General features: G+C 41.0%; 1 protein-coding gene across 3 annotated transcripts in view; it reads right to left on the reverse strand.

Moving 5' to 3' along the window:
* The window catches only part of arhgef12a (Rho guanine nucleotide exchange factor (GEF) 12a), a 45,973-nt gene that overhangs the window by 5,712 nt on the left and 25,618 nt on the right, over window positions 1–14,643 (reverse strand). For all 3 annotated transcript variants that reach the window (XM_074642005.1, XM_074642006.1, XM_074642007.1), the window contains 24 exons: window positions 13,924–13,973; window positions 12,724–12,781; window positions 12,458–12,630; window positions 10,892–10,969; window positions 10,450–10,569; window positions 9,962–10,069; window positions 8,164–8,295; window positions 7,876–7,977; window positions 7,553–7,663; window positions 7,349–7,447; window positions 6,939–6,981; window positions 6,519–6,624; window positions 6,257–6,394; window positions 5,413–5,445; window positions 4,675–4,789; window positions 4,480–4,585; window positions 4,184–4,387; window positions 3,972–4,110; window positions 3,336–3,368; window positions 3,082–3,233; window positions 2,671–2,817; window positions 2,274–2,359; window positions 1,400–1,525; window positions 1,023–1,137 (listed from right to left, as the gene is read on the reverse strand). In XM_074642005.1, the coding sequence (XP_074498106.1) occupies window positions 1,023–1,137; window positions 1,400–1,525; window positions 2,274–2,359; window positions 2,671–2,817; window positions 3,082–3,233; window positions 3,336–3,368; window positions 3,972–4,110; window positions 4,184–4,387; window positions 4,480–4,585; window positions 4,675–4,789; window positions 5,413–5,445; window positions 6,257–6,394; window positions 6,519–6,624; window positions 6,939–6,981; window positions 7,349–7,447; window positions 7,553–7,663; window positions 7,876–7,977; window positions 8,164–8,295; window positions 9,962–10,069; window positions 10,450–10,569; window positions 10,892–10,969; window positions 12,458–12,630; window positions 12,724–12,781; window positions 13,924–13,973 (2,574 nt within the window). The remainder of the gene's footprint in view (window positions 1–1,022; window positions 1,138–1,399; window positions 1,526–2,273; window positions 2,360–2,670; window positions 2,818–3,081; window positions 3,234–3,335; window positions 3,369–3,971; window positions 4,111–4,183; window positions 4,388–4,479; window positions 4,586–4,674; window positions 4,790–5,412; window positions 5,446–6,256; window positions 6,395–6,518; window positions 6,625–6,938; window positions 6,982–7,348; window positions 7,448–7,552; window positions 7,664–7,875; window positions 7,978–8,163; window positions 8,296–9,961; window positions 10,070–10,449; window positions 10,570–10,891; window positions 10,970–12,457; window positions 12,631–12,723; window positions 12,782–13,923; window positions 13,974–14,643) is intronic.

Below are 14,643 nucleotides of genomic sequence, written 5' to 3' on the forward strand. Positions count from 1 at the left end.
CAACAGGAGTAAATTAGTTTCCATATTGAATTAATTGCCTCATAGGACCTAATTGATTTGAGGATCACAGGAGAGAGAGAGAGCTGGATAGTTGAACTTGTCTCATGGAGGTCACATGCAGGGGTGTTGCACAAAAACTTATAATTAATTTCTAGTCAAGTCAGGAGAGTCTAAAACGGTTATGCGGTAGCAGAGAGAATTAGTATAATAGCGGTTTGAAACTGTCATTTTTAAAAGTAGATCACAATTTTCTCTCCCTGTGACGGAGTCGGTGATTGACTAAGTATTCGTGACTGAGTGGAACAGACTTTGAAGTGTCTGAATAAGAATGCAGGAGACGGAGCAGTTTTTGTACCTGCGTGAACTGGAAGTGGTTTTGTATGTGTGCACAGACCATCGTCTGCTGAGGCGATATTCGTGGAGGTTGAACTCCACGCAAATGCGAAGATGCGAATTTCCTTCACCACCAGAAGCAAATGTTTTTTTCACCCCTTCGCTCGCACAGAATGGAAGTGAGCGGGAGGCGAATGTTAATTTCGCGCATGTGTGACCGTGCCTTTAATCCCATCAAGTGACCGCTATATATAGTACTGTACTATATTATAAAGCTGCAGCAATTAGTACCACGTCAGAAAGTGAATCTAATAATTTTGATTGATCGATTAAGTCATTTTGTTTAAAAGCAGAAATGCCAAAAATATTCAGTATTTTCTGACATTTTATAAAAACAAACGATTAATTGTTTAATCAAGAAAATAATTTAATATCTAGTAATCTAATCGAAAAAGAAAATAATCGTTTATTGCAGCTCTTCTTTTATCATTCGATATGACTACTATCTACTTGCCACATTGTTTGGTTTAAGCAAACATCTTGTTTTGAATCATTATTATATCCTAGATCATGCACAAAGTTAGTATGTGGAGTCATTTATGCACTGAAATAATAGCACATAAGCTGATTTCAACGTGGTTCACTACAAATTGCTGTGAAGGAAGAACTTTGAGGGAACATTACAGCACCTGTGTACTTGGCGATGTTGTCTAGTAGCAGGGGGTACTTGGTGAGCCGCTGCATCTCCACAGGAATGATGTCCTTAAGCTGCAGTCGGCGACACAGTCTGTTACTCTCTGCCTCCTGCAAAGCAATAAAAAAAAATTCAGGATGGGTGAACTTAAGCTGTCGCCAAACAACCAAAATGCATCTTTTAAGAAGTATAAATGGTGACTGAGCGACATTAAATGTAGCTTGGGTTTTTACTCAGAGAAATGCATTTCAGCTGAATATCTTGAATTAAACAGCTTGTTTAACTCCTCTTGTTGACACATTCTGAGCATTCGTTCAGTACAGTAGCTAACTTTCAAAGATAAAATCAATTTGCAAAGCATAATGTCATTACCTGGACTAACGAAGTAAACCGCGAGTCTTTCTTCTGCTTCGTCTTGATGATCTCCAGAGCAAACGGCTGGTTGCTGCAGAACGTCCCCACCGCCTTCTTGATCTTCTCCTCCTCTCCGCCGCCGAACTGTAACCACCCGACCCAAGACAGGACAGGACAAGACAGGGACGGACAGAGACGGTGATCAGTCACTCGGTCGATCTGGGTCAGGGGCAGTTGCCATGGAAATGTCTAGTATTTAACCACTACAATGAGCAGCAACTCCCAGAAGGGGGCCAGGCTTAAGACCTCGGAGCAGAGACAGCTTAAGTTTAAATGTAGACTAGATCAATGTTCGACCCCTCGGGGGACCGTTTACCCTACTTATCCCTATAGAGACATTTTAGACAAGGCTGCCAGCTGATATGCAGCCACCTCACATCTAATGCATCACACATGATATCGAGATGTCAGCCAAATCTAGGGCATTGACTGACATAACCATTTACTGGGAAACAGGCTTCCTTTTCACTCGCTTGCTTCCACTGTGATTACATTTCCTGGCAGAGTTGTTCCTTGTCTAAGGTTTTGTGTTTCAGGATTTTAGTGTGGAATTTAACATTAACCCCTTCTCTATCATATTTAAATTGTACATAACCATTTAAATGCAGATATGACATTTCAAAATTAACAGAATTGAGGCTGAAGACCTCAATCGCATGCCAACACCAAAAAAAAATTCTCGCTATAAAGCAATTGCAGGCAACAGTTCAATTTCTTTGTGCACAATACGTTGGGGTTTTTTTTCCGACCACATCAGTCATCTTGAAATTCATTCAATATAAGAAAATGTTTGAAAGAGGAAATACAATTTCAGCCTGAGAATTGTACTCACCCAGGAGAGCAAGTCGTCTCCTATCTGATCAATTACCGAAGACTCATTTCTCTTCCGAACGGCTGCCATTTGCTCCAGTATTGAAACTGAAATTCAAAGGAGAAGCACCAATGGACGGTCAGTGTGTGTGTGTGTGTGTGTGTGTGTGTGTGTGTGTGTGTGTGTGTAAGATAACAAAGAAGAAGAATACAACATGAAAATGTGAGGGTGCTGTTTTACTTGAAACTTTATTTTGATTCTCACTACCTTACTTTTAAATTGTTAACGGTTTAAGAGCAGTCATGCATAGATGAGAATAATTTTTGATGGATGTCAGGATGTGTGTGTTGGTGTGTGTGTGTGTGTGTGTGTGTGTGTGTGTGTGTGTGTGTGTGTGTGTGTGTGTGTGTGTGTGTACCATGCAGCAGTAGAATCTCGTCCAGGTTGGTGAAGATGTTCTTGATGTCGGCAGGAGGCAGGATGGCCTCTTTGGAGAGCTTCTGGTAGAAAACATGGTCCAAAACTCTCAGCATCCTGACATGTGCACGCTCTGTATAAAACAGCTCTGCAGACACAATACGAGATGTTAATTCAAGATGGCAGATCAATTGCACAGCTCAACGTGATGTACATTCGACAGCAGCTTGGGTTGGATCCCAGCAGATGCTCTGCTGCTGCACATCTCTCTCTTCTCCCTTCTACTCACTATATTATATAACACAATAGTATCTTTAAAGCACATTGAGGGGGAACCTCTCGTATTCTTTGAAAATAGATCTGGCTTTTAATGAATGATATTATGTGAAGTGGTGGTAAGCCCTGTACTCACCGTTGATGACTTCCTGTCTCTTGATTTCCTGAGGCCTGAGACCCGCTAGGATCTCTCGCCCCACCAGCTGCTGCCAGTTCGGAGGGTCATGCTCAGAGTCTGTTCCCTGGTCGTCCTCACTCTGGACGTCAGATGCACCCAGTCCGTCAAGCCTGGGGCAAAGACAGAAGGTTAGCTTTTCATCTGGCTACTAAGGTTTCATCACTGCGTATTTTTAGATGTATTTAAGTTTGAAAATTATTTGGTATCCTTACCTTCTTATGGCCTTTGGTGTTCCGTCATGGGCTCTACAACAAAATATTAAAAGTAAAATCAAAGTTAAAAATAAATATTCTCTATGCACTGCAGCGCCGGTCGCTTGTCCATCCTACAATCCCCGTCCCCTTCTCTACCAGCTCCACACAAGGGTATTTTATTTACGAAAAAGCAACAGTACAAACCGTTTTCTGTCAGATGGATGATTATGGCATAAATTAATGAGGGGAAAAAGCTGTTAAAAACATGAATGCTGTTCAAAAAAGTCTGGATAAAATGCAGTTAACATGACTCCTGCTCTGAACTCAGCTGAACAATATTATTGGAACTAAGAATACATGTTTTTACATGGATAAATTATCATCAACTACGATCATTAGTCTCGCTTTAGCATTTCCTGATTATACACACAGCTGCTCAGAGTCATTGCTGCAGCTCGATGTTTGAATTTTTTTAATTGTCAGGCCCCCTCGTCGCACCGCCAGCTTGGTCCGCATCGCAGGTCATCCCAGCATGCCTTGTGCAGTTAAATCAGTCACTTCTAATACACAATGAATGGGAGCGAATTTTGCCACCAGTCTGGCAGCATATAGTGGGGCTGCACCGTAAGGAAGCAAAAGTGACTGTAAACGCACCTGTCGCTTTCTCTGTCATCCTCTTGCAGTTGGTCCAGGCTGCAAAGGTCAAAGTGCGAAGTAGGGTACGACAACCCATCAAGAGGGTCGGACTGAAGGCCGTCACTCAGCCTGGAGGGGCCGAAGGTCGGAGTCCCACCTGAGAGATAATTAACAAGTTAGAAACCAGCGCCTCCTCTGTGTTTCTTTTACTGATGTGTTTAGTAGCTCACCCATATCAGCGTCTCGGCTATTGTCTGAGCAATAGGTGGCACTGTTTGGAGACGAGGCGTTGAGGGACATGGAGTGTGTGAGTTCAGAGCCCTCGCTCGACTGGCTGCTTCTTAGACGGCCAGAATCCATGTGATCACTTGCCCCCAGTGTAGGCTGAGACAACTGTTTCTGTGGCCGGGGGCGACCATCCAAGGCTTTACCCACTGAACAAAGAGAAAAGTGGGGTCAAAATTTGAAAAAGAAAGCTTTAGAAGTGGTGTCATAATTTTGTCTTCACTCAAAAGCCCCAACTCACCCGATGCTGCTTCAATACGGCTGGGCCGACGCTGAGGTCCAAGGATGCTGGGAAATCTGGGTTTCTTCACCTTCTCTTCTCCTTCCTTTTCTGTCTTGATGCTTTTCTGTATTTTATTAAAAACACGGAAACTGTCAGGTAGATGATAAAAGGAGAGAGAGAAGGGCAAAGTCGCAAGAAGTAATGTTTAAGTACCTTGATCTTGGGAAGAAAGTTGATCCTGACCCGTTTGGACTCCAGACTGCGAGGTTCCTTGACCCTCACACCAAGGTGCTTCATGTATGTATAGATGACATACTGCATTGTAGTGCTAAATCAAAACAAAAGCGACAACACAACATTTTTAATCATAACCGACAAAACAACAGGATGCTAAAACTTGAAATGTCCATATTGTCACTTGCACCATATGTCATACCAGTCCTTCTCGTACTATTTCTACACAAACCATCTGGGGTGTGCTGCGACCATATGGCATTTCAAACAAGACTGTTTCAATCAGTCACACTTTTGAATTATTTAATATAAACACACTGCATAAATTACACGTTGTCTTTAAGAGACTGCCCGCGTGTTTAATATGTAAACTGTGGGGGATGTAGAATAGGGCTTGGATGACACTAATATGTTATGCGTTCTTGGCCGAAACATCAAAGACTATATTCTAAAGGTTGAAAAAAAACGACACCACTGACATATTATTCATTGAGCACAAGAATTGTTTTTAAATAATTCAGTTAAAGGAGTCAAAAAGTCGAATAAAGTAATAATTAAGTTATTTTAGATGATTGTGGGACACATTACAGACTGTAAATGCAATGATGACACAGATGGTTTGAGGGGCCATGAGAGCTAAATGATCCCCGTCACATGCTTTGAGAAATACTCTTCATATCAAATCAACCAAACGCTCCACAATACAAGTTTTCTTACCATTTCTCTTCCTCTGTGGTCTGAGTAGTTAACCTATAAACAACACAAAGAAGACAAACTCTATGATTGGCTGATAAAGGTTAGAAACATTAAGATACAGTATGTCTGTAAGCATGACAGGTGTGTCATGTAGAGCTGCAACGATAAATTGATTAGTTGTCAACTATTAAATTAATCGCTATCTATTTTGATAATTGATTAAATCGGTTTGAGTATTTTTTTTCAAAACAAAAAGTCAAAATTCTCTGATTCCACCTTCTTAAATGTGATTATTACACAGCTTTGCTGAGTACTCGATTCTGATTGGTCAATCACAGCGTTCTACTGTCTGTTATTTCTTTATAGCAGACCGCTGCTATGTATAATAGACCGTTGCTATGGGTGCAGTTGTGATGTCGGACTCTGGTGGACCGTTTTTGTGTCAAATTATTGATTTCTTAAGCAAGTAGCTGTGTAATAAGCGGGAATATGTACAGCTAGCGGGCTATTGTTGTGAAATAAACGTCTTCAGGGCGATGCAAGGGGTGCCGCATCACCCTGTCTGAGTTTATTTCACAACAATGACTGGCTCGTTGTACATTATCCCTTACATATTTTCTGGTTTCTTTACTCCTCTATGAGGGTAAACTGAATACATTTGAGTTGAGGACAAAACAAGACATTTGAGAATGCAACCTTGGGCTTTGAGAAACACTGATCGACATTTTTCACTATTTTCTGGCATTTTATAAACCAAACAACTAATTGATTAATCGAGAAAATAATCGATAGATTAATTGACAATGAAAATAAACGTTAGTTGCGGCCTTAGTGTCATGTAACTGTGTGTGCATGTGCTACTTACAGGATATCCTCTACTTTGGTGATGATGTTTTCAGCATACGAGCGCTCTCGCTCCAGAGTGACCCGGTCCCTGACTCTCTCTTGGTCCAGTCTGGACAGCTCTACTTCAGCCACCGTTAGGCCCATACTGCGCTTCTGCCTACATGTGCCAACATAAACTTTGGTTAGATCGATAATGCCTTTTTTTCAAATTCTCAAGTTCCGCAATTAATCTGGAACTTACCAAACGAAGGAAAATAAAAATTCAGAGCTGACAAGTTTACCTGAAATCTTCAAGGTTCTTCTGGATGTCGGGGAGCAGAGAGTCCTGCAGTGTTTGAACGTGTTGTCTGTTTAGTTCCTCTGGGATCAGTTCTGTCCGCCGGCGGTCTGCAAACACATGCACACACACACACACACTCACATATACTGTACGCCAAGACTCTAACAGGATTATGTCAAGTGCACACTAAATAGGCACTGCTAAGGTTAAGCACTACTTTCCAAACCATCAGAGCATTTGATTTCTTAACACCTTGGTCGGGAGTTTGCCTGGCTTACAAGGACTGTGTAATGAGGATGGCCAAGAGGATGAAGTGAGCCAACAGTAGTCCAAAAGGTGACCGTGACAAAAGAAATTGCCTACTCAAAGGGACACTGGGAAGACAACCAAATGAAGCAAAAGCACAGCATGAAATACGTACCGAGATCAGTAGAGATGGATTCAGGAACAGCAACTTTCAAATTCTGCAAAAAAAAGAGACACAAAAAATAAACGAGTGAACACACTGAAGTTCAGTAAAACCCTTTCAAATTATATTAAATGTCAATTTGAGTGCAGATCATAAATTAAGGCGCTCATAAATCATGTCATGACCTATGAATGATGTAATAGCCAATTAGTAACAACTATATCACCTTATTCTAACTTGTAAATATGACTTAGGGCTAGGAGGTTTTTGATCATGTTCCATGTTTTGACATGGAGACATGCCACATCTTACTTGTTTTAGTCAAACAGTGACGTACTGTGTGCATCTTGTGTGAGTGACAGACGGATGAACATTGGATGAGTCTGGCCTGTTTCACTGTGGGGAACAAAAACTGTACTTACTGCTCCACGGTCAATGAAGAAGTTGTGGAGATCCATGAATACCCGTCTGGTCTCTTTGGAGTTGGTCTGCTTGTAGAAGTCAGCATGGAGGTAGCACAGCTGATGAACACAAGAAAAAAAAACAGTGAGCTGTAGTGGCGGCATGAAAACAGGAAATGAATACATAAAAAGATTTTAACAAGGTGTGAGGAGAGAGGGTCTTACCACAGGAGCAGGGTCGAACTGAGAGATGACGTGGTGAAGGAAGGCTGCGAGGTGGGCGGGACGAGACTTGAGCTGCTCAATACTGTTAAAGTTGTTACACTGGCCGTTCGTCTGAAACAAAATCAGTACAGCAGTTTGCACTCGTCGACTTTGCCAACTTCAAATGTGACACGAGTTTGAATTATATTATTTACACCTTGCTTGCAAAGAAAAGTTTATAATTACAGCATCACGCCTTTTATAAAATATTTTGAATATGAAAGTTGGGTTTAGTATTTTGATTGACATAGATGTTAAGATCGCCCTGTGGTAAAATACTGTACCTGCTCCTGGTCTGAATCAAAATAGTCGTCCTCAGCTCCGATGATTTGCGAGACGAGGCGGGAGGAAGAGGGACTGCTGACTGTGGTAGGGGACAGAGAGTCCTGGGGAAAAGACAGTGGTACGGTGTGGAATAAGTGTTTTTCATAAATACTTTCTCCATCTGGACATTTATAACCCAAATGATCTGGGGTATACCTGCACTGACAGATTATTCATCAACATGTAAAATTCTCTTTCCCAAGTTTACACCAGGAAAGGGAGTGAATAAGTACATTTCTTATAGTTACCAGGTCAGTGGCGTCCTCTGCCTCTGGAGAGTGGCAGGAGTTGAAGCTGTTCCTGGGTGTGTTCTTTGGGCTGGGGCAGGATGACTCTCTTGGGTAAAGGCTCTCTGGAGATCCAGGCCCAAAGCGAGATATCTGGAGGTGGGATGGAACAAAATATTAGATTCTGAATCAATCTCAATTTAACAAAAGAAATTTACCCAAAACTCAACAACTATTGCCAAATAATTTATTCCATTAGTTATCATACATGACCAACAGTAATTTGAATGCAGAATCAATACATACACGTATACCCCTTTCACACCGAGGGCTCAACCAGGGTTGAACCAGCATTGATTTTGTGTCTGAAAGGGCTAACCCCCGTTGACCGACTTGGCTTCACAACCCAGGTCTGGAGGTGGGTCAGACCAGGGCCGGACCAGGGTCGATTTCAATGTGAACGGCACGCGCCAGGGTCGCTAACAAACGGGGCGGGACAAACCTACTTAGTTGCAAATGGGGGCACACAGTCGTGACGCAATTGTCACAGGTCTCCGTAGCTCAAAGAAACAAACGGTGCGACGGCAGCAGGAATGTTTTCAGATACATTGGAGGTGTACGACGGCCGATTTGAACAACATGGATGTGTGGCAAGATTTTGAGGTGCGGAAGCTCCTGCCTGTCCACGGTGAGGAAGAAATAAGCTGTAGAAGGACAACATGTATACGAACATAACAAGGCTGCTGAATGAGAGAGGCATCCGTCTTACACAGACACAGAAATATACCGTGCAAGCCAACCACCTCACGGTACCGCCAGCTGTGAGCGCATCTGTTTTTAAAGCGTGTTTGCACATTTTTTATTGCTAACGTTACCTTTTTTTAAGTTTCCAAATAAACCTGTAAAAAATATATGTATCACCTGTTCCATCTGTTATAAAGTGCTAAACCCAGTCGTTGTTCATCACATTATAGAGCAATTAGCAAACTTCATGAAATTTAAACACGCTCTTACATTATCTAACAGTTGCCACATGCCCAGCTGAAAAACTTTAGTAAGTCTACTATATGAAGCAAATCTTTGCTGGGATGGTAGAGTGAGTGAAATATACATTTCAGTCTTCAGAAGTTCTGTAATCCTTTCGTAAATGTAGCCTATATTATCATATTAGATAGCACAATGTATCTAATATGATAAATGGGTACTGTAGATTATAGACGGAGGAAAAAAGGTTCATGAGTGTTAGATACTGTAAATCTGTATGTTGTCTTTATGTTTTTGCATACATTCCAGCTCCATGCAACACAGTATGACATAGTTAAGCATTTTACAAAAGGTAAAAATGCTGTATGTACTATATTTACACCATATTATCCCAAAAAACATGCATCATTCTGTGACATTTTAGCACACATTAATGACCATCATCCCCTCTCTCTGTAGTCCTCCAGATGTGTAAACCACCGCCCATTTTCAGTACCTGAACTGATTAGTATGCATTGCTCCCGGGTTGTGACCCAGGTCGTATCTGAATTGTCATGACCAGGGATTAAACCGGGTTGACTGGCTTGGTTTGAATTTACAAAAGAAGGGTTCAGCATGGGTCAGATAACCCAGGTCAGACCCTGGTCATTGGTGTGAAACAGGTATTGTTGTAGCCAAAGCTAAGCAGGGTTAATTAAGACTGATTTAAGTCATCTAATATAGCATGAGGCTATGAATCTATTGTGCTAAAGCTTCTCTAGTCTTGGAATGAAGGTTTAATATGAAGTTCAGAGGGAAATTTGAATGATGTTGGTTATTAGTGCTGATAACTTACAGGAGTGCTGCTCCAGGACAGATCTGTACTGTTGTCTCCCTTAGAGGCGGGAGTGTGATCCGTCTCAAACATGCTACCATCATTTGCATCACCACCTGGAACAGCCTCCTATGGATTCATGTAAACACAAGATTGGTTATTAATTATGAACATCCTTATTACACATCAATAAGATGTCACAAAGTCCAGAATAAGACATGTTCTGGGACAGACAAGGCTAACAGGCTACATCTATCTCATAAAATATGACTTTTAAAATTGAGAGAGCATACTAAAATGTTGACATACATAACACAAGGTTCAGTGAATGAAAATAAGCTGTGACACAGACACAAAAGAGTGGCTTCCCACAGAGAAAACCCTAATCCTCTGATAAGATTAGGATTTGTCTGGAGCGATCCCTAAATGCACTACACAAATTATACTGTTTGGATTGGTTGCTGGTGAATCATTAGTGATACTATTCTGTATGCAAGGGTTTGCTTCACCTGTGTTGCCCCAGTGGCCTTGAAGAGCTGACCCTGCAGCTGAGGAATGTGTTTCTTAGCTTCCTGGATGTCTTGCAGTAGTTTGGGGGAGGGGTTCCTGCTGTACTCCTCCTTCATGGCCTTTACAGCAAAAAGGGATGGAATCAAAACAAGCAATCAGGACCAGTAGTAACCCGCTATCTGTGTACAATCAGGCAAGTAAAACATGTCATATGTTGTTCCGGGATGTTTAGAAAAATACTGTCTCATCACTGCATAAAAAAAACAGCAGTTATAAGTGTACACATAACACCTGCCTCCTACCCAAAGCGATGTTGTATATAAAGATGGATGAGAGCTGATCTTTTCATTTTTAACAGAGATAATAACATAACATTCCGTAAGAGGAAAACAGTGTTACAATAGAGAGAACACAGTAAGTGGCAGTGATTGTTATGCTAACCTGCAGCTCCTGCTGCTCTTTTGAGAGCATCCTTTGCAACATGTCAATCCTCTGGTTGCAGAAACTGCTATTCTCATCCTGGGGGAAAAAAATTGAAAAGGAAATTTGAAAAGCATATTGAGGAACTGTGCATTGGACTACAGATGAGAAGCATTCAAGCAAATATTAGATATACGTAATCCAGATGCATTTAACTAAATAAGCATACAGAAAATGGTTGAGAAAGGATGAGATATGGAAAAGCCACTACAAAAATTCCCCAGGCGCTTTACAGCAGCCCACTGCTCCTCAGGATGGGTTAAAAGCAGAGGTCAAGTTTCATGTATCTGCCTGTATGTATATACTGCCGTAGAGAAGATGCGCTATTATGCCCGCTTTGCTTTTTTACAATGAACCAAACAAGATTGGCGTAACGCTGCCCCACTGTGTGATTTTGGATCGTGTGCCGGTGTGACGAGCTAGTTCTGAACTTGGAAAAATTGCTTTAATATTAGTGCTCCTGCCCCTTGGAACAAAATACAGCAACACATTAAAATCAATTAATTTATACCCTTTGGACATTTTAGAAATTTGATCTTAAATCACCCAACTTCTACTTGAAATTGCTTTTGATAAATGTGTTCTACTTAAACTTTTAATCTGTCAAATTATCTACATAATTACAAGGTTCTAGGGCTTCTATACTGTACTTTATTTTACATCTTAAATATCTGAATGTATCCATCAAATTTATTCTTCCTAATCGGAAAGTTTGAACGGTTTTCACTATTTTTATAACGATATCGCATCTTGTCTGTTTGTATATCTCATTGTTGTTGTTTTGACTCGATGTCATTGTAAATGAGGGTCGCCCCTCAATGATTTCTCGAGTATAAATAAAGTTTTGATTAATTAATGGGACGTGTAACACAACAGTGTCATTGTCTAGTGTTTGTGTGAGCAAGTTGTTGCGCAATGGGCTGTCTGTCGGGCTGCAACTAACGATTATTTTCATTGTCGATTAATCTGTCGATTATTATCTTGATTTATAGATTAGTTGTTTGGCCTAAAATGTCAGAAAATGGTGAAAAAATGTCATAATCAGTTTTTCCCAAAGCCCAAGATGACGTTCTCAAATGTCTTGTTTTGTCAACAACTCAAATGTATTCAGTTTACTGTCATAGAGGAGTAAAGAAACCAGAAAATATTCACATTTAAGCTGGAATCAGAGAACTTTTACTTTTTTTCTAAATTACTCAAACCGATGAACCGATTATCAAAATAGTTAGCAATTAATTTAATAGTTGACACCTAAACGATTAATAGTTGCAGCTCTAGCCGGCTGTCCATTTCACACAGACGTTGATTCGACTCTGTCACTACAACCGCTGCCGGCTTAATGGCGGAACAACTCTGTCCATCCATTCCATGTTTGTACTTCTTTTAACAGAACCCGCGAGGCAGAATAACGGCGCAACATTCCCACCTTCAACAGGCTGTGTGAAAGGGGCTTGTGATAACCCAGGTGAAAACCCCCAAGATGATAAGGAGGGAGGATGAAAAAGGAAGGCAAGAAACATTTAGTACCCATGGTGGATGAGTGGAGGAGAGGCGGTCCAGAGGACTGTAGGGGCGTTCTGCTGCTGGGGAGTTTGGAGAGGAAATGCTAACGCCCAACATTTCAGACTCTGCTTCAGACAAAGGGATCTGGGCGAGCCCCGGGGGACGCCCCAATACTGTGAGGGCCACATAGGAGCCCGCTGGAATGAAAAAATCAAAGCAAAGTGTCAATTTTACTTAAAGGTTTATTTTTTAAATGTGGCTTTTGCTAGAACACAGACGGAGGAACTTACATTTGATAAGCTTCACCACCTCAATGTGATTAGAATGTGTAACAAGGGTCCCGTTAACCTGGAAGACAGCAATGATGAGAGATGAACAACAGACACTGAGTCCAAACTCTCCCATTGTAGGTTCAGCTTTACAATGTGACATCTCGGCCCAATTCGAAACCACCCCCTACACTCTCTCCCTACGCACTTCCACTCCGTTTGCACATACGCGTAGAGGGTCCGCCATATTAAGTGCCATTTCAAACCAATTCACAGGGAGTGGAAGTGGGTTATAAAACCCTCCAATAGCGAGCCTGCATCGTTGCCGACTTAACCAGCTGCCCTTACTGATGACGTGCAACGCTGTTTCGTGTTCGTCATGGAACTAAATTGTGAATTCCGTGCGACTACCAGTACAAACATTTACTTGTAATCTGCTCAAACTGATAAACATTAAATTTATTCTACTTTATTGTCATTCAGACGTCAACAACATAGAGTAAATAGATTGTATTTAGGATCAAATATTTCCTTGTCCAGTCTAGAAAACGGTAGACATATTTATTAGATTGTAAATTGATGCATATATATCTTCAACTGTGCAATACTGACTTAACAGTGTAATAATTCAACTGTGCAATAATCTGATTTACTCCGGCATTAACACTGCATTTATTTATATAGAACATTTAAACATTTTTTAAATTTTACACTATTCTTACATTTTCATAAATGCATGCATTTATATTATTTGCATAGATCCTATTTTTCAGCATTATGATTTGCACTGTTGTTATATATATATTTTCTTTTTTATATTTTCTTATGATTTCTATATTTTTTTATATTTATATTCTAGAACGGGAGCAAAACGTAACTCATTTCCCCCCCGGGGACCAATAAAGTATTTCTGATTCTGATATTTATTTCCTAGCCGGAGAGAGGGAAGGAAGTGGCTGCTGTATTTATGCCCTACACCTTAAAGAAGGGGGCTTCATTCAGCTGTGAGTGTGACTACAAACGGAGTGCACTCCAACACGGAGTGGGAGGGTGTGGGGACCAGATTGGAATTGGGCCCTCATTTGATTCCCTGATGCAGCACAACAAGAGTAGAGACACTGACTGACCAGAAGGTGGCAGCCTGCAGCCTCTGTATTGGCCTTGGACAAGAAAACAGTGACATTAGCAGTTTAAAGACATGGAGGCAGATGAACACAATACCTTGATGATCCTGTCTCCTGTCTGAACACCTGCCCGCATAGCAGCCCCATCTGGAAAACACGGAGGAAAGAGAGCGATAAAGCAACAGAGGAGGTGCGGAAAGAAATAGAAGAAATGGATGGAGAGGAAGCACAGAAGACATACGGCTTCATGGTGCGATTGTTGACATCTCCACACAATGAATACACCATATAGCCTCGACAGACCAGATGTTGCAAAGTGACTATTTGGGTGCTATTTTGAAAGACCATAACAGTGGTTAAATTATGAGAAGGACCTGTTTCACAGCTCCACCCAAAACAAAGGGATTTAGGCATGAGACAGGTTATTATGAGATCCACGTCTGACTCTATAGTCAGCAGCATACAGCTCAAGTATTCTGTAAACCAAATACAATTTTACTAATACACTGCAGTTTTGCATTAGTATGGAAATTTTAACTGGTGTCACTGAACTAAGGACATAATCTTGTCTGATCAGTATGTGATTAGATATTTGAATTTAACCTGTTTCAGTGCAGTTTTACCGCGGTGACAAGCAAAAGATTAGTTAGACTTCATCGTGCTCATTTTAAAACAAAAATATGAAGGGGAAAAGCTGCAGCCAAATACTAAAGATACATTTTGTCGAGTTCACAAAGAAATAAAACAGAAGTGGTATGAATTATTTAGATGAAACTGCTCTTTGTGTTGAGTCAGTGGCAAAAGCACAAATGGGATC

The sequence above is a fragment of the Sebastes fasciatus genome, chromosome 7 (assembly GCF_043250625.1).
Source record: "Sebastes fasciatus isolate fSebFas1 chromosome 7, fSebFas1.pri, whole genome shotgun sequence".
Classification (NCBI taxonomy): domain Eukaryota; kingdom Metazoa; phylum Chordata; class Actinopteri; order Perciformes; family Sebastidae; genus Sebastes; species Sebastes fasciatus.